The 27026-nt window shown below is 50.7% G+C and overlaps 1 protein-coding gene across 4 annotated transcripts in view; it reads left to right on the forward strand.

Annotated features, from left to right (window-relative positions):
* The window catches only part of IGSF21 (immunoglobin superfamily member 21), a 426683-nt gene that overhangs the window by 12813 nt on the left and 386844 nt on the right, over positions 1 to 27026 (forward strand). For 2 of the 4 annotated variants that reach the window (XM_069947001.1, XM_069947003.1), the window contains exon 1: positions 4302 to 4526. In XM_069947001.1, the coding sequence (XP_069803102.1) occupies positions 4463 to 4526 (64 nt within the window). In that variant the 5' untranslated portion in view covers positions 4302 to 4462. Of the gene's footprint in view, positions 1 to 4301; positions 4527 to 14795; positions 14886 to 24365; positions 24418 to 27026 lie in introns of those variants that run through there. The other 2 variants (XM_069947004.1, XM_069947002.1) reach the window with 2 other exon arrangements.

A 27026-nucleotide genomic window follows, 5' to 3' on the forward strand; every position in this document is an offset into this window, starting at 1 on the left:
GCCCAGGTTTCACACTGAGTGAGTATAAATACATTTAGAATCTATATTATTAACTATATGTATGATATGTACTGTTTTAGTGTCATTTTGTGCCATTTTGGTTGGTGGTGTACCCCAGGATTTTTTAAGTATAAAAAGGGTGCCGCGGCTCAAAGGTTGAAAATCACTGAGCTAGGCGATAGAGAAAGGAGTGAGCACTCAGTATCACGAAGAAGAGCTAGGCGATAGAGGGAGCGAGATGGCGAGTGAGCACTCAGTATCACAGGAGAAGAGCTAGGTGATAGAGAAAAGAGTAAGCACTCAGTATCCCAGGAGAAGAGCTAGGCGATAGAGAAAGAAGTGAGCTCTCAGTATCCCAGGAGAAGAGCTAGGCGATAGAGGGAGGGAGATGGCGAGTGAGCACTCAGTATCACAGGTGAAGAGCTGGGTGATGGAGGAGTAAGCACTTAGTATCACAGGAGAAGAGCTGGGTGATCGAGGAGTAAGCACTTAGTATCACAGGAGAAGAGCTGGGTGATGGAGGAGTAAGCACTTAGTATCACAGGAGAAGAGCTGGGTGATCGAGGAGTAAGCACTTAGTATCACAGGAGAAGAGCTGGGTGATGGAGTAAGCACTCGGTATCACAGGAGAAGAGCTGGGTGATGAAGAAAGGAGTAAGCACTCAGTATCACAGGAGAAGAGCTGGGTGATAGAGAAAGGAGTAAGCACTTAGTTGCACAGGAGAAGAGCTGGGCGATAGAGGGAGGGAGACAGCGAGTGAGCACTCAGTATCACAGGAGAAGAGCTGGGTGATAGAGAAAGGAGTAAGCACTCAGTATCACAGGAGAAGAGCTAGGTGATGGGGGAGTGAGCACTCGGTATCACAGGAGAAGAGCTGGGTGATGGGGGAGTGAGCACTCGGTATCACAGGAGAAGAGCTGGGCAATAAAGATGGGAATGAGCACTCAGAATAAAGAGAAGAGCTGGGTGATGGAGAAGGGAGTAAATACGCAGTATCACAAAAAAAGAGCTGGGTGATGGAGACGGGTGTGAGTTCTCAGTGAGACAGAAGAGCTGGATGATTGAGACAGGAGAAGAGGTCAGTGATGGAGAAGGGCTCAGTGACTCCATGACACTCCCCCAGCACTCAGTGAAATGGATTGAGTGATGGGAGCTCTGCAGGAGTTGAGTAATGGAAAGAATTCCTGCGTATTGATATGTCACTTCTTTTGGCGGAATGCGGAATCCGCCCGTGCATAAAATAGTGTCTGTGGCACGGGCGGAGATGCGCTCCACCGTGTGCGGGTCATATGCAGGAATTCCGTAGTGTGCACGCACTCTAAACGGGGATAAGGGGAAGAAGGAAGAATGAGAACTAAATGGGCACTCAATGAGAAGTACAGTGATGATATAGGGCCATGTGTATTCCATGAGAATGTAATGGGTTGAGGAGTGGGCACTCCATTAGAAAGTAGGGGGCTAAGAAGGAGTGGGTACTCAATGAGAAACTAGAGGGATGAGAGGGAAGTGGGCAAACCTTGAGAAACTAGATGGATGAGAGTGGGCACTCCATGAAAAGGAAGATGGATGAGAACAGTGCGAGCTCCTGGAGAAGGTAGAGAGGAGAGTAGGCACTTCATAAGAAAGCAGAGGGATGACAGGAGAGTGAGCACTCAAGAAAGTAAAGGGATGAAAGAGGCCACTCCATGAGACCTTAGCAGACTGCTGGATATAGGGCAGTGAATGCTCCATGAGTCAGTAGCCGAGTGCTGAGATGAGTGAGCACTTCATGAGTTGGGATGTGAGCGCTGGATATAGGGCAGGAGCACTCGGTTAGTCCGGATGTGAGTGCTGGATATAGGTCAGGGGGCACTCAGTCGGGGTAGATGTGCTGGATATAGGGCAGGGAGCAGTCGGTTAGTCGGGGTAGATGTGCTGGATATAGGGCAGGGAGCAGTTGGTTAGTCGGGGTAGATGTGCTGGATATAGGGCAGGGAGCAGTCGGTTAGTCGGGGTAGATGTGCTGGATATAGGGCAGGGAGCAGTTGGTTAGTCGGGGTAGATGTGCTGGATATAGGGCAGGGAGCAGTCGGTTAGTTGGGGTAGATGTGCTGGATATAGGGCAGGGAGCAGTCGGTTAGTCGGGGTAGATGTGCTGGATATAGGGCAGGGAGCAGTCGGTTAGTCAGGGTAGATGTGCTGGATATAGGGCAGGGAGCAGTTGGTTAGTCGGGGTAGATGTGCTGGATATAGGGCAGGGAGCACTCGGTTAGTGGGGGTAGATGTGCTGGATATAGGGCAGGGAGCAGTTGGTTAGTCGGGGTAGATGTGCTGGATATAGGGCAGGGAGCACTCGGTTAGTGGGGGTAGATGTGCTGGATATAGGGCAAGGAGCAGTTGGTTAGTCGGGGTAGATGTGCTGGATATAGGGCAGGAGCACTCGGTTAGTCAGGGTAGAAGTGCTGGATATAGGGCAGGAGCACTCGGTTAGTCGGGGTGTGAGTGCTGGATATAGGGCAGGAGCAGTCGGTTAGTCGGGGTAGATGTGCTGGATATAGGGCAGGAGCACTCGGTTAGTCGGGGTGTGAGTGCTGGATATAGGGCAGGAGCACTCGGTTAGTCAGGGTAGATGTGCTGGATATAGGGCAGGAGCACTCGGTTAGTCGGTGTATATGTGCTGGATATAGGGCAGGAGCAGTTGGTTAGTCGGGGCAGATGTGCTGGATATAGGGCAGGAGCAGTCGGTTAGTTGGGGTAGATCTGCTGGATATAGGGCAGGAGCAGTCGGTTAGTCGGGGTAGATGTGCTGGATATAGGGCAGGAGCAGTCGGTTAATTGGGGTTGATGTGCTGGATATAGGGCAGGAGCAGTCGGTTAGTCGGGGTAGATGTGCTGGATATAGGGCAGGAGCAGGAGGTTAGTCGGGGTAGATGTGCTGGATATAGGGCAGGAGCAGTCGGTTAGTCGGGGTAGATGTGCTGGATATAGGGCAGGAGCACTCGGTTAGTCAGTGTATATGTGCTGGATATAGGGCAGGAGCACTCGGTTAGTCGTTGTATATGTGCTGGATATAGGGCAGGAGCACTCGGTTAGTCGGTGTATATGTGCTGGATATAGGACAGGAGCACTCGGTTAGTCGGTGTATATGTGCTGGATATAGGGCAGGAGCACTCGGTTAGTCGGTGTATATGTGCTGGATATAGGGCAGGAGCACTCTGTTAGTCGGTGTATATGTGCTGGATCTAGGGCAGGAGCAGTCGGTTAGTCGGTGTATGTGCTGGATATAGGGCAGGAGCACTCTGTTAGTCGGTGTATATGTGCTGGATCTAGGGCAGGAGCAGTCGGTTAGTCGGTGTATGTGCTGGATATAGGGCAGGAGCAGTCGGTTAGTAGGGGTAGATGTGCTGGATATAGGGCAGGAGCAGTCGGTTAGTCGGTGTATGTGCTGGATATAGGGCAGGAGCAGTCGGTTAGTAGGGGTAGATGTGCTGGATCTAGGGCAGGAGCAGTCGGTTAGTCGGGGTAGATGTGCTGGATATAGGGCAGGGAGCAGTCGGTTAGTCGGGGTAGATGTGCTGGATATAGGGCAGGAGCACTCGGTTAGTCGGGGTAGATGTGCTGGATATAGGGCAGGGAGCACTCGGTTAGTCGGGGTAGATGTGCTGGATTTAGGGCAGGAGCAGTCGGTTAGTCGGTGTATGTGCTGGATATAGGGCAGGAGCAGTCGGTTAGTAGGGGTAGATGTGCTGGATATAGGGCAGGAGCAGTCGGTTAGTCGGTGTATGTGCTGGATATAGGGCAGGAGCAGTCGGTTAGTAGGGGTAGATGTGCTGGATCTAGGGCAGGAGCAGTCGGTTAGTCGGGGTAGATGTGCTGGATATAGGGCAGGGAGCAGTCGGTTAGTTGGGGTAGATGTGCTGGATATAGGGCAGGAGCACTCGGTTAGTCGGGGTAGATGTGCTGGATATAGGGCAGGAGCAGTCGGTTAGTAGGGGTAGATGTGCTGGATCTAGGGCAGGAGCAGTCGGTTAGTCGGGGTAGATGTGCTGGATATAGGGCAGGGAGCAGTCGGTTAGTCGGGGTAGATGTGCTGGGTATAGGGCAGGAGCAGTCGGTTAGTCGGGGTAGATGTGCTGGATATAGGGCAGGAGCAGTCGGTTAGTCGGGGTAGATGTGCTGGATCTAGGGCAGGAGCTCGGTGCACGGCGGAGGGCTGGGGATGAGGCAGGGGAGTGGGCACTGGTCGGGGAGGGGATGCAGGAGGAGGAGGAGGCTGCTGGAGGAGTAGTTGATGCCAGGCTGCTGAGGCTGCTGCAGGCAGTGAGCACGGAGCTCGGGATCTTCCAGCCGCCGCCGCCGCCGCCGCTTTTCTCCCCGCCGGGTGGGGGTTCGTGCAGGGGATGCGCCCGCAGCAGCGCACGGCTCCCGGGATGCCCGGTTTGCACTCAGGCGTGTGAAGCAGATGGAGGTACCGGGGTCGGCATGGGAGTGATGAGCTGCCCCGGGCTCAGCGCCCTGCTGCTGCCCCTCCTGCACCTGGCACTGGGTAAGTCACCCCGCACCGGGGCAATAGAGGTGACCGGCGCTTGGTAACGCGTGCGCCGCCGGTGCTGTCACTTACAGCAGCTGTAAATAGCGATCCGGTTACTGTGCACCCCGACATATGACTGTGCCCTGTGTGCACCCCGATAGCTGGCTGTGCCCTGTGTGCACCCCGACATATGACTGTGCCCTGTGTGCACCCCGATAGCTGGCTGTGCCCTGTGTGCACCCCGATAGCTGGCTGTGCCCTGTGTGCACCCCGATAGCTGGCTGTGCCCTGTGTGCACCCCGATAGCTGGCTGTGCCCTGTGTGCACCCCGATAGCTGGCTGTGCCCTGTGTGCACCCCGATAGCTGGCTGTGCCCTGTGTGCACCCCGATAGCTGGCTGTGGCCTGTGTGCATCCCTGGACCTCCCTATGTCTCTGTGGGCACCCCCCCATGTTTGGACCCCTGTATGTGTCTGTGTGCACCCCCACATGTTTGGACCTCTGTATGTTGCTGTGTGCACCCCCACATGTTTGGACCTCTGTATGTCTCTGTGTGCAGCCCCACATGTTTGGACCCCTGTATGTGGCTGTGTGCACCCCCACATGTTTGTACCTCTGTATGTCTTGTGCACCCCCACATGTTTGGACCCCTGTATGTGTCTGTGTGCACCCCCACATGTTTGGACCCCTGTATGTGGCTGTGTGCACCCCCACATGTTTGTACCTCTGTATGTCTTGTGCACCCCCACATGTTTGGACCTCTGTATGTGTCTGTGTGCACCCCCACATGTTTGGACCTCCCTATGTCTCTGTGTGCACCCCCACATGTTTGGACCTCTGTATGTCGCTGTGTGCACCCCCACATGTTTGGACCCCTGTATGTCTCTGTGTGCACCCCCACATGTTTGGACCCCTGTATGTCTCTGTGTGCACCCCCACATGTTTGTACCTCTGTATGTTGCTGTGTGCTCCCCCACATGTTTGGACCCCTGTATGTGTCTGTGTGCACCCCCACGTTTGTACCTCTGTATGTGTCTGTGTGCACCCCCACATGTTTGGACCTCCCTATGTGTCTGTGTGCACCCCCACATGTTTGTACCCCTGTATGTCTCTGTGTGCACCCCCACATGTTTGGACCTCTGTATGTGGCTGTGTGCACCCCCACATGTTTGGACCTCTGTATGTGGCTGTGTGCACCCCCACATGTTTGGACCTCTGTATGTGGCTGTGTGCACCCCCACATGTTTGGACCTCTGTATGTGGCTGTGTGCACCCCCACATGTTTGGACCTCTGTATGTGGCTGTGTGCACCCCCACATGTTTGGACCCCTGTATGTGGCTGTGTGCACCCCCACATGTTTGGACCTCTGTATGTGGCTGTGTGAACTACTACATATCTGTAACCCACTATACAGTGCATCTGTCTATGTCTATATGCAACCATCTGTTCTCAACCCTCTATGCCTGTACCTCTATATGTTTCAGTATTTGCACCCCCCTATGCCCATACTTCTATACTTGTCAGTGTATCTTTCTTTCTGTCTTGACTATTTGTGTCTGTATCTGCCCCCCTCTATGTCCGTATCTCTATATGTGTCTGCATCTCCCCCCCTCTGTGTCAGTATCTGCCCCCCTCTATGCCCGTACCTCTGTGTCAGTATCTGCCCCCCTCTATGCCCGTACCTCTGTCTCTGTATCTCCCCCCTCTATGCCCGTACCTCTGTCTCTGTATCTCCCCCCTCTATGCCAGTATCTCTGTCTCTGTATCTCCCCCCTCTATGCCAGTACCTCTGTCTCTGTATCTCCCCCCTCTATGCCAGTATCTCTGTCTCTGTATCTCCCCCCTCTATGCCAGTACCTCTGTCTCTGTATCTCCCCCCTCTATGCCAGTACCTCTGTCTCTGTATCTCCCCCCTCTATGCCAGTACCTCTGTCTCTGTATCTCTCCCCTCTATGCCAGTACCTCTGTCTCTGTATCTCTCCCCTCTATGCCAGTACCTCTGTGTCTGTATCTCCCCCCTCTATGCCTGTACCTCTGTGTCTCTGTTTCTGCCCCCTCTATGCCCGTACCTCTGTGTCTCTGTATCTGCCCCCCTCTTTGCCAGTACTTGTATATGTGCTCATATACGTCTGTGTATCTGCCCCTGCTACATGCTTGTACCTCCTTATATATTTGCATGTTCTCCTCTATGCCCGTACCTCTATATGTGTCTGTGTATCGTCACCCCTCCATGTCTGTACTACACTTGTCTTATGTATCTCTTCCTCTGTCCTCACTACAGTATGTGTCTTTGTATTTGTTCCCCTCTATACCTGGACTCCTATATGTCTGTGTATCTATCCCTCTATACCTGGACTCCTATATGTGTCTGTGTATCTATCCCTCTATACCTGGACTCCTATATGTGTCTGTGTATCTATCCCTCTATACCTGGACTCCTATATGTGTCTGTGTATCTATCCCTCTACACCTGGACTCCTATATGTGTCTGTGTGCCTGTCCCTCTATACCTGGACTCCTCCATATCTCTCCCTATACGTCTGTACTTGTCTGTGTGTCTGTCCCTCTATGCCTGTGCTCCTATACTTGTCTGTGTATACACCCCCCATGTCTGCCGCCTGGAGATGGATGGGCAGGCTGGATATTTTGGCTCCTTCTTCATTCCTTCACTCTTAATCCCTGGTTGTTCTCCTTCTCCTCCTCGCTGTCTTCCCTCCCTGGCTCAGTCTCTGCTCCTCTCTGGATCAGCGTCTGCATTAGATCCCTCATCTGCTACTTTCTATCACTAGTCCCTGTCTATAGGGATCTGTTCCTCCCTGCTATACATTGTTACAGTATTTCTGGCCCAGTGTCCCCCATTATGTGCCCTCTATAGGGAAGTGCCCATGTATTGTATCCACACAGAGGTGCTCTGTATGGTAGCCTGGTTATACAGAGCCGATGTGTATGTAGATGTGCCCGCAGCTGGGAAGCTGTCCCTGTACTGGTGCTGTATACTCCCTGTACTAGAAGGGTTCTGTGTTGGTGCTGTATACTCCCTGTACTAGAAGGGTTCTGTGTTGGTGCTGTATACTCCCTGTACCAGAAGGGTTCTGTGTTGGTGCTGTATACTCCCTGTACCAGAAGGGTTCTGTGTTGGTGCTGTATACTCCCTGTACTAGAAGGGTTCTGTGTTGGTGCTGTATACTCCCTGTACTAGAAGGGTTCTGTGTTGGTGCTGTATACTCCCTGTACTAGAAGGGTTCTGTGTTGGTGCTGTATACTCCTTGCTTTGCACTGTTATATACAGTCTGGAGGATTTCCTATGTGACTCTTGTATATAATGTATTACCCTGCTGTCTTTCCCTGTATTACCTGTTCTGTGGATATGCCGTCTCCTGTATATGTGCACTGTGCGGTGGGGTAATACTGTGCACACAGTCGCGTATGTCATGATATTCGGGACAGTGCGTACCATCTATACCGTAACATATAGTGTTACACAATTTACACATCATTAATGCCGTACCATTCCAATGCTAGATCCCCCAAGGTTCTAATAGTTGCCTGTATGTTCTCCTATTTTGTAGCCGGTTATATGTCCCCCATTATAATGCCATGTTGTGCTATATCTGTAAGGGTCATGTCTTCACTCCAGTATGTAGATTTTTCCATTATGAGGGGGCAATGTGTTCTGAAGTTCACACTGTCCTTTTAGTGCACATAGGCTATTTATCACTGTGCATGAAGGCTGTTGTAATATAGTGATGCATATTGGGTCTATGTCATGATATATGATGTATACACGGTCTGTGTCATGATATATGATGTATACACGGTCTGTGTCATGATATATGATGCATATATGGTCTGTGTCATGATATATGATTCATATATGGTCTGTGTCATGATATATGATTCATATATGGTCTGTGTCATTATATATGATGTATATACGGTCTGTGTCATGATATATGATGCATATATGGTCTGTGTCATGATATATGATGCATATATGGTCTGTGTCATGATATATGATGCATATATGGTCTGTGTCATGATTTATGATGCATATATGGTCTGTGTCATGATATATGATTCATATATGGTCTGTGTCATGATTTAGTGAGGCATAGAGGATCTATGTCATGATATATGAGGCATATAGGATCTATGTAATATATGCTGGTGCATGTTCGGTCTGTGTCATGATATAGTGAGGCATATAGGGTCTGTGACATGATATAGTGAGGCATATAGGGTCTGTGACATGATATATGATGCATATACGGTCTATGTCATGATATAGTGAGGCATATAGGATCTATGTAATATATGCTGGTGCATGTTCGGTCTGTGTCATGTTACGGTGATACATACAAGGTTCTCTGTCATGATATGATGGTGCTTATAAGGTCTCAGTCGCGATATTCTCCCTGTAGGTTCTCTGTCAAGCTGTGCAGGTTGTGTTTCTTCCAGGAAATCACTATTCATGTAGGGTTTCTGCCATCATACCAGAGTTATTTTAAATATGGTGACATAGCCCTGTGTTGGTGGTCCCCTGTCATGAGGGTGGACATACACAGGTACTTATCTCATGATATGCATTGGTATGTGTGTTTTATCACTGTTTTTATTTTACAGGTCTTACTCTGTTGTATATAGTACATGTGTATTTGAAGGCATTTGTCATGATGTAATCTATTTATGACAAGTAGATTCTGGTTATATTGCCTTCTGTCATGACACTTGTCATCATTGAATTCTTTATACCGTAATATGTGCTTTCTGGAGATTCATAATATAGACGAGCACGGAGAGACTCTGCTTTTCCACAAGTTATCCTCTCCTTACCTAGAAGAAGCAATGTCATGATACAGGGCATATGTCTGCTCACCCATGCAGTGTGTAGAGTCACCACGGCACATGCATTTTCTTCTTGTCATGACGTGCAATGAGAGCCGAGGAGGTACATTTTAAAGTGTGTTGAGGGTCTCTGACACATTTCATACATTCACATTTTCCTCTGTACTGACTTCTGTTGTGATATACTTGGTTTAAGCCCGTGTGTGTGTGTGTGTGTGGAGGGGGGGGGGTGGGGGGGTGGAGGGGGGGGTGTCTTTATCGTGTTATACTCTGTATATGTACAGTCCTCCCGTGTGTGTGTGTGTGTGTGTGTCTTTATCGTGTTATACTCTGTATATGTACAGTCCTCCCGTGTGTGTGTGTGTGTGTGTGTGTGTGTCTTTATCGTGTTATACTCTGTATATGTACAGTCCTCCCGTGTGTGTGTGTGTGTGTGTGTGTGGAGGGGGGGGTCTTTATCGTGTTACACACGGGAGGACTGTACATATACAGAGTATAACACAATAAAGACCCCCCCCACACACACACGGGAGGACTGTACATATACAGAGTATGTGTGTGGGGGGGTCTTTATCGTGTTATACTCTGTATATGTACAGTCCTCCCGTGTGTGTGTGGGGGGGGGGGAGGACTGTATACGTACGGTCCTCCTGTGTTTGGGGCCTTATTCCTCCTGTGTGGTGGTCTCTATTGTGATAGCCTTATCATATGTACATCCGGCATATGTTCATTCCTGTGTATGGGGCCTCTATTGTGTTTATATAAACATGTCTGTTGTGATATCCTGTGTATATGCACATGCTTCCTGGATGCTGTTTGTCTCTATCGTGATATCCTGGGTATATGCACATGCCTCCTGTGTGCTGTTTGTCTCTATCGTGATATCCTGGGTATATGCACATGCCTCCTGTGTGCTGTTTGTCTCTATCGGGATATCCTGGGTATATGCACATGCCTCCTGTGTGCTGTTTGTCTCTATCGTGATATCCTGGGTATATGCACATGCCTCCTGTGTGCTGTTTGTCTCTATCGGGATGTCTGGGTATATGCACATGCCTCCTGTGTGCTGTTTGTCTCTATCGGGATGTCTGGGTATATGCACATGCCTCCTGTGTTTGGGTTCTCTATCGGGATGTCTGGGTATATGCACATGCCTCCTGTGTGCTGTTTGTCTCTATTGGGATGCCTGTGTATATGCACATGCCTCCTGTGTGCTGTTTGTCTCTTTCGTGATGTCTGGGTATATGCACATGCCTCCTGTGTGCTGTTTGTCTCTATCGTGATATCCTGGGTATATGCACATGCCTCCTGTGTGCTGTTTGTCTCTATCGTGATATCCTGGGTATATGCACATGCCTCCTGTGTGCTGTTTGTCTCTATCGGGATGTCTGGGTATATGCACATGCCTCCTGTGTGCTGTTTGTCTCTATCGGGATGTCTGGGTATATGCTCGTGCCTCCTGTGTGCTGTTTGTCTCTATCGGGATATCCTGGGTATATGCTTGTGCCTCCTGTGTGCTGTTTGTCTCTGTCAGGCCAGCTCAGTCTCCCTTTCGCTTCTCTGAACAATCTCCTCTTTGTCGGCTCCTTGTTTCCTCTCCCTGAGCAGGATCATGTCTCCCCCTTCTGCCTCCTTTCTCCTCTTTAGATTGATTTTATTTTCTTGTTTGGTTCAGTCCTCTGCCGCCCGGCACACACTGGGGCTCCTGTGCCGTCACTTGCTGTCACTATGGACATTCAGGGATCCCAGCGTCACAAGGATGAATGGCCTTTTGGATAAATAACCCCTATAGGCCGTGACTAGTCCAGAGATACAGGGCTGCGTCCCCCAGGTGACTGCTTGCTGGCTGGGGTCACCGCATCACGTGGACGGATTGTAGCAGCCACCTCTTGGTATTTTCAGTAAGGAACCGCTCTGGTGACCTGTAATAAAAAAAGGATTCTCTAGTCTGATGTAAAGCATGGCCCTGGTGTCCAATGTAAAGCATGGCCCTGGTGTCCAATGTAAAGCATGGCCCTGGTGTGGAATTATACCGTCAGTTGCTGCAGAATGTTGGAGTGGAAAGGGGCAGCAGTCCTATAATAAGTGCTGTGGCCTAATAGTTTACCATGCACAGCGCCATACATATAGTAATTATAATATAATTCAGACAAAAACAAAGTATGGTACTAAGTTGTTTAAAGTTTTTATTATGTAATGATATATTTGTATAAAACTGTGGATGTTTGTAGCCACTATGGAGGTCAGCAGGATGGGATGCAAAAGCTGGAAACTCTGGCATACATCTCAATGTTAACAGTATGCAGACTGCTCCTGAGCTCCCCCTAATGGTGACAGGTAGTAAATGATATAGGTGTAGGATTTGGAGCTCTGTATCCAAAAAATGAATCTTTGACTGCCGTAAGGATCTATTAAAAATTGGATCAGCTCATAAGCTAAGCTTATGGTTATTTTAAGTAAATATTGGGTATTGCTGTACTTGTATGTAAGTGCATGATGGGAGTTGTAGTTTTGTAACAGCTAAAGAGCTACAGGTTGGGGAGCTGCCATACCTGGTTGTCACTGCCTGATGGGAGTTGTAGTTTGTAACATCAGGAACACCAGAGTTTAGGGACAAAGCCATACTTGGTGGTCAGGGCAAGTTGGGAGTTGTAGTTTTGCAACAGCTGGTGAGCGACAGGTTGGGACTGGCATACAACATATACATTGAAGTCAATGATAACAGTATTTAGAAAGCTTCCCCTACTGGTGGCTGAAGGCAGGCAGAATACTATTATGTCAGCCAGTGTATGCAGAGAGCTCCCCCTACTGGTGGCTGAAGGCAGGCAGAATACTATTATGTCAGCCAGTGTATGCAGAGAGCTCCCCCTACTGGTGGCTGAAGGCAGACAGAATAATGTGTATGCTGAGAGCTCCCCCTACTGGTGGCTAAGTCAGCCAGAATACGATTATACGATTATGCCAGTCAGTGTATGCAGAGAGCTCCCCCTACTGGTGGCTGAAGACAGCCAGAATACAATTATGTCAGTCGGTGTATGCATAGAGCTCCCCCTACTGGTGGCTGAAGATAGCCAGAATACTATTATGTCAGTCGGTGTATGCAGAGAGCTCCCCCTACTGGTGTCTGAAGACAGACAGAATAATGTGTATGCAGAGAGCGCCCCCTACTGGTGGCTAAGGCAGCTAGAATACTATTATGCCAGTCAGTGTATGCAGAGACCCCCCTACTGGTGGCTAAGGCAGCCAGAATACTATTATGCCAGTCAGTGTATGCAGAGAGCTCCCCCTACTGGTGGCTAAGGCAGCCAGAATACGATTATGCCAGTCAGTGTATGCAGAGAGCTCCCCCTACTGGTGGCTAAGGCAGCCAGAATACGATTATGCCAGTCAGTGTATGCAGGGGATTTAGAGCTGTGTGCCTAAGTAATGAAGCTCTGGCCACCGGGAAGATTTAATGAGAAGTGAAGCAGCTCGTAATAAGTTCTATCTTGGCGTCTCGGTACAGATAGATCTAAGTTCAACTTGTAGATTTCCGGATAAAGCAAAAAAAAAGTTCTGACAGCTCTTGGGATTGAAGGAGGATAAATCTGTGTCGCTTCGGATCAATAGGATGTCTGCACGCTTATTCTGCTCTCTGGGTCGTCTGTCCGATATCATCACTAAATCCGTCCATATTTAGGTTTAGTAACATTACCTCGGAAGAAAGATCTCACTCGGCACCGTACGGCTTCGCACCATTCCTGCAGAGATATTGATATATCCAGACCCCTCCGTGTTGCACAGAAATGTCACAGAAAATTACCGCCGGAGACCGAGCTGTCGAGTTTTTGTTCTGCAGATCGCTTCCTATTAACATGGTAGCAGCGCAATTTTTTTTTTTTATATTAAAGACCATTTGTAGCCGGCGCTGCCAATAAGGCTGAAGTGCTCTCCATCACTGGTGTCTGTGTAATGTGCGTCCCACACCTCATTGTTCTGTAAATGTCTTGCAAGTAATGAGCAATTTGAGTGCGTCTGGGCCGAGCCGCGCTCTCGCCCTCGATTGGCCATAATAGGCTCTCTCTATTCTCCGCCTGCCTGTGGTGTTTGCAGAGATTTACAGTCACGCTTTATTACAACAATCCCAAAATATAAATTTGTCCAATGCAAATAGTCTCTTCAACTATCGCTCTGCTGCGTCTGTGCCTCGCCTCCGAAAATACAGGAAAACCGATGGTGGGGGGGGGAGAGAGAGAGTTCCTGTTGCGTGCACACCTGTTGCATCAGTGTCTCCTGTCCATCGCAGTAGAGCCAGTCCGTGGCAGAAGGGAATCCAATTACAGCCTGAGGGCGTTAGCTTCCATGTCAGGTTTGAACATTGCAAGGCCTGTCTGCCAGTGGCCGTTCACAGGACGCCCATCGTCCCTATAAACCAAGGTCATCAGGTCGCTAGACGTGGGTAGGGCTGATTTTAAGCAATTTTAATGTTTAATACGTTTAAAGTTAAAGTAGAAGTCCGAGGTTGCCCTTTTTTTTTTTTTTTTTCTCTCAAAAGATCCGGGGAGAAGGTGGCTGAATATAATATAAATGGCACTTACCTCCCTGGCTCCAGCGCCGGACCAACCCCAGACTTCTTTTTTAAATCTTAGTATAAAGTTCTGCAACATTCTAGTAAACTTTGTTTCACTAAGAACCATATTACATGGGATGATTATCGTGCAAAAAATTGTTATATCATTTGAATTTTAGCGATAATCATTCCGCGGCATTGATCAAACGACAAACGGAAATTCTTTTGTATTTGCATCACCTTAAAACTCATAATTACAAATGTTTGTAGACTGTAGAGTATATATGAATGATGGTAACTAATAACTATCATTCCGTATATTATGGTGAATGATCTCCGGCCGTTCCCAAAAGCTCTCGTTTGCAATTGTTTATTGTTAATCAGTGGAAACGAAAAATCTTTTTGTCTGTTAGGACCCTTACAGCAAGAAGAAGCTGCCCGCACATGTAGCATCAGCAGCTGTGAGCAGCACTCCATGTGTTGGACTGGCAACCTGAAGGCCCTATTACACCAATGGATTACCCGCTGTACCGGCCACTCAGGCTGATAATCATTCGGTGTAATCGCTCATGTGAAGAGGCGCGATCAGCCGACATACACAATGGGGAACAAGGAGGAAGCGAGTGCTGAGCTGACAGGTCGTGGCTCGCTTCCTCCTCACATGGTGCCGTGTAAAATGGCCTTTATAGGTGGAGTCCAGACAATTCTCTGGGAGATATATTGGCTTTGCGCTGATACATGTTACCTGCCATGATACATTGTAGCAAACAGTCAGCGCTTCTAATGGGCTTTGTTTACAGAAGATGAAATTATAGAAATTATGGAAATAGTGCCACACCTGTCTGCAGGTTGTTTGTGGAATTGCAACTTGTTGTTTTTCACTTCAATAGAACTGACCTGCAATACCAGACACAAACTGAGGACAAGAGTGGCGCTGTTTTTGGAAGACAACACAGGAGGACCCCCGGGGAGCATGTTAGGTGAGAACAGGGTGTTCTTTTCTATACAGACCCAGCAATATGGAAAAAATCTGAATGTCCCGAGTTCCCCTTTTAGGCTTAATATGTCTATATGTATTATGGCGGTAAGTGTGGGTCTAATCCCCCGCATGAAAAGCCTCATGTATCTCTATCATATCATGTTACCACTTTCCATTCTAACACCTAAACCCATGAAGGTGTGCCCATGGCCCTGGCGGCGCCCCCTGTGACCGGAGCCCTGGCGGCCGCTTCAGGAACATTTTTGTTTTCTGAGATTCTAAATGCGCAGAGCATCTCTTCTTTGGTCCTGTTGTGGTTTCCGAGCTCGCCTCCATCTGCTGTATGGTAAATAAGCGTTCTGTCTGTGTGACACATTGTACGGGCCTCGCTCATAAGCTGCAAAATACTCTTAAAAATAGCTCCCATTAATCACATGGGAGAATGGCGAACCCTCTCCATCCGTCTCCTCCGCTGTGTGAGGAAGCCACCGCAGGTAGACGCAGAGGACAGAGCCAGCGCCCGGGCCGCGGACACCGGAGGAAGCTGAATCCAGCCGCTCACGTGAACCTGGGGGTGAGATGTGAGAACCTGCCGCGGCCGCTAATACATGCACCGGGCCCGATAATTGGGAGCTAATAATAAACCGTGCTAATTATTCCTGGAGATGACGCTGCTCCGTGACCTACAAAGAGGAAGCTGGCAGGGAAGGGGTTAACTGGGCAGAGTCTGCAGCCTATAGTGCATCATAATAATAATAATAATAAAGGGTATTGGGGGGGGGGGGGGGGGGGGGGGGGGGCGTGAGAAGAAGAGAAAACAAGGGGGTTAGGGTTTTTGTTCCATCAGTGGTAAAAATGAGGATTCTCTCAAGGGGAACTCTGCCGATCTTTTATTTTTCTCTAATTTAAAGGAGAACCAGTAGCATGTAATTCCAGCCTCCATTCTACCAACATGGAAAACCTCCTTTAACCAATCCAATACCGGTGCCAGAAAGTTATATCAATTTGTTATTTACTTCTATATAAAAATCTCCATTCTTCCAGTACTGATCAGCTGCTGTATGTCCTGCAGGAAATGGTGTATTCTCTCCAGTCTGACACAGTGCTCTCTGCTGCCACCTCTGTCCGTGTCAGGAATTGTCCAGAGCAGAAGCAAATCCCCATAGAAAACCTCTCCTGCTCTGGACAGTTCCTGACATGGACAGAGGTGGCAGGTGGAGAGAATACACCACTTCCTGCAGGACATACAGCAGCTGATAAGTACTGGAAGACTGGACATTTTTGAATAGAAGTAAATTACAGATCTGTATAACTTTCTGACACCGGTTAATGTAAAAGAACACATTTTTGCTTGCGTGCCCCATGAACCCTCTGTCTAACACCGCTGCACTACTGATCACTCACGATAAGTGACAAGACCCCCCAGGACTGAACTAAGAAAGGTTTCCTATAGATGAAGCATAAAGATGGGGCCCATGACACTGAACCCTTAATGATAATCGCGACCATACTCCTGACTGGTCAGGAACTCATCAAATTGGGTAGAAGACCACCCTGAACTGTGCCCTCTATATCCAGGGGCCCGGTAGCACCCACCTGGGCTCTGTAGTGCGCCATCCTGGGGACACACTTGAGGTGAGCGTCTTCTCCACATCTCCTGATTCTCCCCTGCTCATTGTATTGGCAGGATAATGGCGACAATATGCGCGGTCTGTTGTCTTCTGCATGTTCATGTTGGATAAGCATCACCCCCAGATAAGCGCTGGCCGCTCGCACGCCGTCCTGGCCGCACATTAGTAATGCTGGAGCTGGCACAGCGCCGCTCCTTGTGAAATAGATGTTACTTTTGGAAATTAATTTCAATTTACCTTTCCAGAGAAATCAATGTGGCCTAATTGTCCAGAAGGGCCGATCCCGGCTCCGGCGTTCTCATCTGCCGCACGCAGAAGAGGGATTTTCTGTATTTTATGTTTTTCTAATTAATTTATTTTTAGCTTCTAGTTTTATATTTGTTTCAGACTGGACTCGGGAGATGAGTAAGTGCTCAATGCCATATTGCCATGAGGTTTTGTAGAGACTCCCCCTCCGCTGCCATCTCCGGGGTCCATGGCCGCCCCTTCTGGTGCTGCCTGGTCCATATGGCAATTGCTGCAGCTTCTCGTCCAGGGTCTGTGGTTGCCCGTCCCAATGTTAGTGTTACTTCGTCACAGCTTCTCGCCCCCCTGGGTCTGTGGTCGTCCGTTCCAATGTTACTTGGTCTGTATGACATTAGCCGCAGCTGGTCGCCTGCCCCGGTGTTACTTGGTCCATATGACATTAGCCGCAGCTTTTCGGCCCAGGGTCTGTGGTCACCCGTCCTGGTGTCACTTGGTCCGTATGACGGTTGCCGCAGCTTCTTGCCCAGCAGTCTGTGGTCGCCTGTCCCAGTGTTACTTTGTATGATGGTCGCTGCAGCTTCTCATGCTGGAGTCGCCCGTCCTGGTGTTACTTGGTCCATATGACAGTTGCCGCAGCTTGTCACCCCGGGGTCTGTGGTCACCTGCCCTGTTGTTACTTTGTGTGACGTTTGCCGCAGCTTCTCGCCCCAGGGTCTGTGGTCGCTCGCCCTGGTGTTACTTTGTCTGTATGATGGTCGCTGCAGCTTCTCACCCCAGGGTCTGTGGTCACCCGTCCTGGTGTCACTTGGTCCGTATGACGGTTGCCGCAGCTTCTTGCCCAGCAGTCTGTGGTCGCCTGTCCCAGTGTTACTTTGTATGATGGTCGCTGCAGCTTCTCATGCTGGAGTCGCCCGTCCTGGTGTTACTTGGTCCATATGACAGTTGCCGCAGCTTCTCACCCCGGGGTCTGTGGTCACCTGCCCTGTTGTTACTTTGTGTGACGTTTGCCGCAGCTTCTCGCCCCAGGGTCTGTGGTCGCTCGCCCTGGTGTTACTTTGTCTGTATGATGGTCGCTGCAGCTTCTCACCCCGGGGTCTGTGGTCACCCGTCCTGGTGTCACTTGGTCCGTATGACGGTTGCCGCAGCTTCTTGCCCAGCGGTCTGTGGTCGCCCGTCCCAGTGTTACTTTGTATGATGGTCGCTGCAGCTTCTCACCCCGGGGTCTGTGGTCGCCCGTCCCAGTGTTACTTTGTCTGTATGATGGTCGCTGCAGCTTCTCACCCCGGGGTCTGTGGTCACCCGTCCTGGTGTCACTTGGTCCGTATGACGGTTGCCGCAGCTTCTTGCCCAGCGGTCTGTGGTCGCCCGTCCCAGTGTTACTTTGTATGATGGTCGCTGCAGCTTCTCACCCCGGGGTCTGTGGTCGCCCGTCCCAGTGTTACTTTGTCTGTATGATGGTCACTGCAGCTTCTCACCCCGGGGTCTGTGGTCGCCCGCCCTGGTGTTACGTGGTCCGTATGACGGTTGCTGCAGCTTCTTGCCCAGCGGTCTGTGGTCGCCCGTCCCAGTGTTACTTTGTGTGACGTTTGCCGCGGCTTCTTGCCTCGGTCTTTGTGATTTTTATGAATTTATTCCACCGTGAAGCTTCCCCCTCATCCGCTCACTGGTATTTTCTAAGCTGTTTGTCAAAGTTCTCTGCGTCTCTTATCAGGAAAGTTATGGAAATGAAGGCTGTTTTGACTAAGGAGTTTAAGCAATTATTATTTTTTTGTTCCTGTAGGCGGTGAAGCTTTCAAGGTTAGGAAGACTGAGGAAACGTGAAAAAAAAATTAAAAAGACCAAAACGGTTACGGCAAAATGACAAAAAGCAAAGCTGAACCTTCACTGGGGGCTTGTGTCTGCTCTACCTCAGGGTCCCCCACCTCCAACTATTACAGAACTACTACCAGCAGCTGACGCCTCAGGATGGGTTACACATGAAGGTCCTCATTCACTGACAGCAGGCGGAGATCTGGAAGATGAGCTAAGGTCTGTTAGAAAGCTGGGGCTCTTTATGATACCTGGTATTCCTCTCATGCAGATAGATGAGGACACTGTAGCGTTTTTTTTACACAGTACATGGCGGCATACTGGTATCTATTCCAGAGAAAGAAGAAGAAACCCAAAACTCCCATATTCTGCCGACGTAAACAAATGCTGGAGCCCAGAAGGCTGCGGAGACGTTCCAGGCCCCATCTGCTGATGGGCAGGCAGTGGGTATAGCACTACAGGTTGCAGCATGCCTCGTACCCTTCCTCACAGTCACCTCAGTGCAGTGAATATCCCATCCGTAGCTTTGGCGCTCGCCTCTTCTAGCAGATGGTGCTGGAGGAGATAAGTATTTTGTTTTATGTATTTTCTCCTTCCGCTCGCCGCTCATATGTTGCAGGAATAGTTAACTGTATGAGGAGCAGAAGGCTACAAGCTCCGCTATGAGAAGCTCGCTGCTCTGTTCTGCAGTGGAATAAACCTGCTTGGGTGTCAGAAATCAGACTGAGAGGTGTAATGACTCCTGATGACCTGTAGGGGCACTGGAGTTCTCTTTTACCTCTTTAATATTTACTGTAACAAGCTGAGATTGTCTTATCATCATCAGGGCAATATGTATGGGACTATTATAGGGGAACTGCAGGGAATGGATATGGTACTATTATAGGGGAACTGGAGGGAATGGATATGGTACTATTATAGGGGAACTGAGGGCGATGGATATGGTACTATTATAGGGGAACTGCAGGCGATGGATATGGCACTATTATAGGGGAACTGCAGGTGATGGATATGGGACTATTATAGGGGAATTTGGGGCGATGAATATGGGATTATAGGTGAACTGCAGGCGATGGATATGGTACTATTATAGGGCATCTGTGGGCGATGGATATGGGACTATTATAGGTGAACTGCAGGCTATGGATATTGGACTGTTATAGGGGAATTGTGGGCGATGGATATGGCACTATTATAGGGCATCTGTGGGCGATGGATATGGCACTGTTATAGGGGAACTGCAGGCGATGGATGTGGCATTATTATAAGGAAACTGTGGGCGATAGATATGGGACTGTTATAGGGGGCAATGGATATTGCACTATTATAGGGGAACTGTGGAAGATGCATATGGGACTGTTATAGGGGAATTGTGGGCGATGGATATGGGACAATCATAGGGTCACTGGGGGCAGTGTGTATGGAATGATTAGAGTTGCTGTGGACATAATGTATAGGGCGCTATTATAGGGTCACTGTGTGGACGCTATGTATATGACACTATTATAGGGTCAGTACGTGGAGACTGTGTGTATAACACTATTATAGGGTCGGTGTGTGGAGGCTATGTATATGGCACTATTATAGGGTCAGTATGTGGAGACTGTATATGGCACTATTATATGGTCAGTATGTGGAGACTGTATATGGCACTATTATAGGGTCAGTATGTGGAGACTGTATATGGCACTATTATAGGGTCAGTATGTGGAGACTGTATATGGCACTATTATAGGGTCAGTATATGGAGGCTATGTATATGGCAGTAAGTGGAGGCTATGTATATGGGACTATTATAGGGTCAGTGTGTGGAGACTGTGTGGCACTATTATAGGGTCAGTATGTGGAGGCTATGTATATGGCACTATGTATATAGCAGTATTTGGAGGCTATGTATATGGGACTATTATAGGGTCAGTGTGTGGAGACTGTGTGGCACTATTATAGGGTCAGTATATGGAGGCTATGTATTTGGCACTATTATAGGGTCAGTATATGGAAGCTATATATTTGGATATTTGGCACTATTATAGGGTCAGTATATGGAGGCTATATATTTGGATATTTGGCACTATTATAGGGTCAGTATATGAAGGCTATGTATTTGGCACTATTATAGGGTCAGTATATGGAGGCTATATATTTGGCACTATTATAGGGTTAGTATATGGAGGATACAGTATGTATTTGGCACTATTATAGGGTCAGTTCTGAGTGTGTGAATATTACGTATCCCCTTCTCCCGGGGAGGTGGCGGAGCAGAGGCGTTCTCTATGGTTCTCCATAATCCTCGTAGCCCGGCAGCTCGGCCCTTCAGTATGGAGGAATATTACAGCCCCCATAGTAATTATAGTTTTGCTTCCTCTCGTAGCGGTGAGAGTCGTCGCTGTAATTTGCCGCCAGTGATACGGCCGTGTCCTTCACGTGGCGTTCCTGTTATTTCCTGGTAACAGGCCTGTGAGCGGGACAATGTTATTATCTTGTAGCTCCGCAGACTTCATTAATAAGAACGTTATGAAACTTGACGGCGACATTACGAGGGGAACAAAGAGAAGCGTCTCTCAGGCCGCCGCTCACATTGTCTTAGAGGGGACCCTCTTAGCAGCGCGGCTCGCTGCCGAGAAACAGATGGTCGCATCGGTCACTGACTGTCAGCTAAGCATTACTGCCAGGCCGGCAGCAAATTGGCTCCAGACCCAAGAGACTGCACAAAGTAATGCAAAGGAAATCCCGCTCTATAGGGGAAAAGCCGAAAATCCCATTCATGTCAATGAACATGTGATCTCGCTGATCAGGGCCCCTTACTGATCGGGCCCCCATGTGATGTGGTGATCAGAGAGGACAGCCAGGACTATAGATACAATGGATATGGATTATACCGACTGTCTCCTCCTTCTCTGATGTCTCTGCAGTGATCTCGCTGATTGGGGGCCCCTTACTGATCGGGCCCCCATGTGATGTGGTGATCAGAAAGGACAGCCAGGACTGTAGATACAATGGATATGGATTATACCGGCTGTCTTCTCCTCTGATGTCTCTGCAGTGATCTCAATGATCTGGGGCCCCTTACTGATCGGGCCACCATGTGATGTGGTGATCAGAAAGGACAGCCAGGACTGTCTCTTCCTTCTCTGGCATCTCTGCAGTGATCTCGCTGATTGGGGCCCCTTACTGATCGGGCCCCCATGTGATGTGGAGGTCAGAGAGGACAGCCAGGACTATAGATACAATGGATATGGATTATACCGGCTGTCTCCTCCTTCTCTGATGTTTCTGCAGTGATCTCAATGATCGGGGGCCCCTTACTGATCGGGCCACCATGTGATGTGGTGATCAGAAAGGACAGCCAGGACTGTCTCTTCCTTCTCTGACGTCTCTGCAGTAATCTCGCTGATTGGGGCCCCTTACTAATCGGGCCCCCATGTGATATGAGGACAGCCAGGACTGTCTCTTCCTTCTCTGAAGTCTCTGCAGTGATCTCGCTGATCGGGCCTCCATGTGATGTGAGGACAGCCAGGACTGTCTCTTCCTTCTCTGAAGTCTCTGCAGTGATCTCGCTGATCGGGCCTCCATGTGATGTGAGGACAGCCAGGACTGTCTCTTCCTTCTCTGAAGTCTCTGCAGTGATCTCGCTGATCGGGCCTCCATGTGATGTGAGGACAGCCAGGACCGTCTCTTCCTTCTCTAAAGTCTCTGCAGTGAGACCGCTTGCTCACGTCTCTGTCTCTATATAAAGTCATTGGGTGCAGTTTTTTCCAGGAGTGGAGATGGTAATTGTCCCGGGGAGACAGAGCAGAGTCGGTTGTGCGCTCCCTCGCTGCTCCGGCTCTTGTTTCCCATAAACCGCTCTGTTATAACGTCGCTGGCACCAATTATAGCAGCGACTTCTTCCTCCGATCTATAAACCTCTGTGCTTGTACCTGACTGCTGAACTCCAGGGGTTTTATTAGAGGAGCGGCTCCGGCTCCGGGAGGATGAGGGCAGCACTTTTCTTTAATTGCACGGAGACTTCTTAAGATTGACCCTTATGCAGCGGCCATTATCATCCTGCAATTGTGACAAGAATACACGTTACTATGGATGTATAGTGTGTGTGTGTCAGCTAGATAGCGTCCCTTATCTCAGGGCAGGGAGGATAACCACAGGGCCGCACGTCACATGGCCAGAGGAGCAGGCAGGGGTGCCCCCTTATGGGATCAATCCCCGTCTCCTCATACTGTAGTGCATGCATCACTGTCCTGAGGGGCTGGAGGAGGCAGGGTGCCCCCTTAATAGTTATGGGCTTGGTGTGTTTATATGGAGAGCACCCCCATCTCCTCCTGAGAGTAGTGCATGCATCACTGTCCGGAGGAGGCAGGGTGCCCCCTTATAAATACACCAGACCCAAAACTACAAGCAGGGCAGCCCTTCCACCTGCCCCTCTCTGAGTATGCTGGGAGTTGTAGTTTTGCAGCAGCTTTTCCCTCTTTATCTGGATTTGCTACATTGTATCAGTGCAGGTATAATAATGTATCAGTCCACAGACAGGGCACCTGGTTAGATATAGGACCATGATGCCATTCTGTGGGGTCAGAGAGGTGGCCCCTAATGGGATGACCACAGATGGGTGCACACACTCTTTACCCGCCATCCTGCAGTGGGATTTGAAGGTCCATACGTTATTGTAGCTGATATATACATGTATATAATTGTGCATCTTGCCTGAGCATTTGTTAAGAGATTTTTTCCCATTCAGATCAATTGGTGTCAGAAAGTTATTCAGTTTAGTAATATACTTCTATTTAAAAATCTCCAGTCTCCAAGTACTTATCAGCTGCTGTATGTCCTGCAGGAAGTGGTGTATTCTCTCCAGTCTGACACAGTGCTCTCTACTGCCACCTCTGTCCATGTGTCCAGAGCAGGAGAGGTTTTCTATGGGGATTTGCTACAGCTCTGGACAGTTCCTGACATGGACAGAGGTGGCAGCAGAGAGCGCTGTGTCAGACTGGAGAGAATACACCACTTCCTGCAGGACATACAGCAGATGATAAGTAATGGAACACTGGGGATTATTAAATAGAAGTAAATTACAAATCTGTATAACTTTCTGACACCAGAAAGAAAAAATGTTTTGGGTGAATTATCCCTTTAAACAAAGCTTTTCCCTCTCTGGGGATTTGCTACATTGTATCAGTCTGGAGTCTGCAGAGCATTGCACCTCATGGTTCAGGGACCTACTTATATCCAGGACCATGATGCTGTTCTCCATCTCGCCGGGTTCCATTAGGGCTGGGGCCATTCTGTGGGGGGCTGAGGTAACGGCTGATGTGATGGCGCCCATAGTGCTCTCCATTGTGTTGCGGATCACGCGGTGGGTTTGCAGCTCCTTACAGAGCGTTGAGACAATGCTGATAAGTGGGCCAGCGATTTCCTCCATTAGATCAGCCATGGGCAGGGTAGCTGGATGTAGGTCGCTCTCCGGCAGCAGTTCAGCCGCGGTCGGCTATTTCCATACCTGGTTAGATCAGCTGAATTGATTAAATGAATGATCAGCGCGCAGTAACGGCCGGAGCGGCGAGATGGGCCCCAGAGTTCAATCCTTTGCCGATTGGTGGCGAGGTTTCCTGGCGTCCCCCCGCTGCGCTGTCACAGGATGGCACCGGACCCTCGGGCAGGGCAAAGGCTGCAGCTATTTAAGGAAACTTTCTATATTCCTGCACCGCCGCCTGTGGGGAGTGGGAGCGTGCCGGCTGCACACTCCTCCATATGAGCTATAATGTGTGTTCTTAGCAGGGAGTAGCCTCAGGAGCCGGATAATGTCACGCTCATCCAGAACACTGAGCAGCAGCCAGAGATCTATGCAGTGCGGTAAGTAATAGACTGGTTTATAGGTTGTATGTATGCGGATGGCATCGAGCAGGGGGGCGCCATCCTCTACACACACAGCTCACTACTCTGCACAGGGCAGGAGGGAGGGGGGCGCCATCCTCTACACACACAGCTCACTACTCTGCACAGGGCAGGAGGGGGGGGGGGGCGCCATCCTCTACACACACAGCTCACTACTCTGCACAGGGGGGAGGGGGGGGCGCCATCCTCTACACACACAGCTCACTACTCTGCACAGGGGGGAGGGGGGGGCGCCATCCTCTACACACACAGCTCACTACTCTGCACAGGGCAGGGGGGGGGGGGCGCCATCCTCTACACACACAGCTCACTACTCTGCACAGGGCAGGAGGGGGGGGGGCATCCTCTACACACACAGCTCACTACTCTGCACGGGGGGGGGGGGGGGGGGCGCCATCCTCTACACACACAGCTCACTACTCTGCACAGGGCAGGAGGGGGCGCCATCCACTACACACACAGCTCACTACTCTGCACAGGGCAGGGGGGGGGGGCGCCATCCTCTACACACACAGCTCACTACTCTGCACAGGGCAGGAGGGAGGGGGGCGCCATCCTCTACACACACAGCTCACTACTCTGCACAGGGCAGGAGGGGGGCGCCATCCTCTACACACACAGCTCACTACTCTGCACAGGGGGGAGGGGGGGGCGCCATCCTCTACACACACAGCTCACTACTCTGCACAGTGGGGAGGGGGGGGCGCCATCCTCTACACACACAGCTCACTACTCTGCACAGGGCAGGAGGGGGGGGGGGCGCCATCCTCTACACACACAGCTCACTACTCTGCACAGGGCAGGAGGGGGGGGCCATCCTCTACACACACAGCTCACTACTCTGCACAGGGCAGGAGGGGGGGGGCGCCATCCTCTACACACACAGCTCACTACGCTGCACAGGGCAGGGGGGGGGGGCGCCATCCTCTACACACACAGCTCACTACTCTGCACAGGGCAGGAGGGGGGGGCGCCATCCTCTACACACACAGCTCACTACTCTGCACAGGGCAGGAGGGGGGGCGCCATCCTCTACACACACAGCTCACTACTCTGCACAGGGCAGGAGGGGGGGGGGGGCGCCATCCTCTACACACACAGCTCACTACTCTGCACAGGGCAGGAGGGGGGGGGGGGGCGCCATCCGATACACACACAGCTCACTACTCTGCACGGGGGGGGGGGGCATCCTCTACACACACAGCTCACTACTCTGCACAGGGCAGGAGGGGGCGCCATCCTCTACACACACAGCTCACTACTCTGCACAGGGCAGGAGGGGGGGGGGGGCGCCATCCTCTACACACACAGCTCACTACTCTGCACGGGGGGGGGGGGGCATCCTCTACACACACAGCACACTACTCTGCACAGGGCAGGAGGGAGGGGGGCGCCACCCTCTACACACACAGCTCCCTACTCTGCACAGGGCAGGAGGGGGGCGCCATCCTCTACACACACAGCTCACTACTCTGCACAGGGGGGAGGGGGGGGCGCCATCCTCTACACACACAGCTCACTACTCTGCACAGGGGGGAGGGGGGGGCGCCATCCTCTACACACACAGCTCACTACTCTGCACAGGGGGGAGGGGGGGGCGCCATCCTCTACACACACAGCTCACTACTCTGCACAGGGGGGAGGGGGGGGGCGCCATCCTCTACACACACAGCTCACTACTCTGCACAGGGCAGGAGGGGGGGGGGGGCGCCATCCTCTACACACACAGCTCACTACTCTGCACAGGGCAGGAGGGGGGGGGCGCCATCCTCTACACACACAGCTCACTACTCTGCACAGGGCAGGAGGGGGGGGGGCGCCATCCTCTACACACACAGCTCACTACTCTGCACAGGGCAGGAGGGGGGGCGCCATCCTCTACACACACAGCTCACTACTCTGCACAGGGCAGGAGGGGGGGCGCCATCCTCTACACACACAGCTCACTACTCTGCACGGGGGGGGGGGGGGCGCCATCCTCTACACACACAGCTCACTACTCTGCACGGGGGGGGGGGGGCCATCCTCTACACACACAGCTCACTACTCTGCACAGGGCAGGGGGGGGGGCGCCATCCTCTACACACACAGCTCACTACTCTGCACAGGGCAGGAGGGGGGGGGGGGGCGCCATCCTCTACACACACAGCTCACTACTCTGCACGGGGGGGGGGGGCATCCTCTACACACACAGCTCACTACTCTGCACAGGGCAGGAGGGGGCGCCATCCTCTACACACACAGCTCACTACTCTGCACAGGGCAGGAGGGGGGGGGGGGGGCGCCATCCTCTACACCAGCGTTTCCCAACCGGGGTGCCGCGGCACACTGGTGTGCCGTGAGAACCCGCCAGCTGTGCCGCGGGATCCCGGTCGGAAATTAGAAACTGTCCCTTTAATATCCCTAGAAGCTGCGGCCGCGCAGCTTCTAGGGATATGCCGATGGATTGATGTTCCGCCCGCTCACACAGTGAGCGGGCGAAACATTCAATCGCGCACAATGTCAGAGCAGGACCTGTCAGCGTCCTGCTCTGACATTGACTCCCATAGGCCGCGGCACTTCATGCC

This window comes from Dendropsophus ebraccatus, chromosome 12, assembly GCF_027789765.1.
Source record: "Dendropsophus ebraccatus isolate aDenEbr1 chromosome 12, aDenEbr1.pat, whole genome shotgun sequence".
In the NCBI taxonomy this organism is placed as follows: Eukaryota; Metazoa; Chordata; class Amphibia; order Anura; family Hylidae; genus Dendropsophus; species Dendropsophus ebraccatus.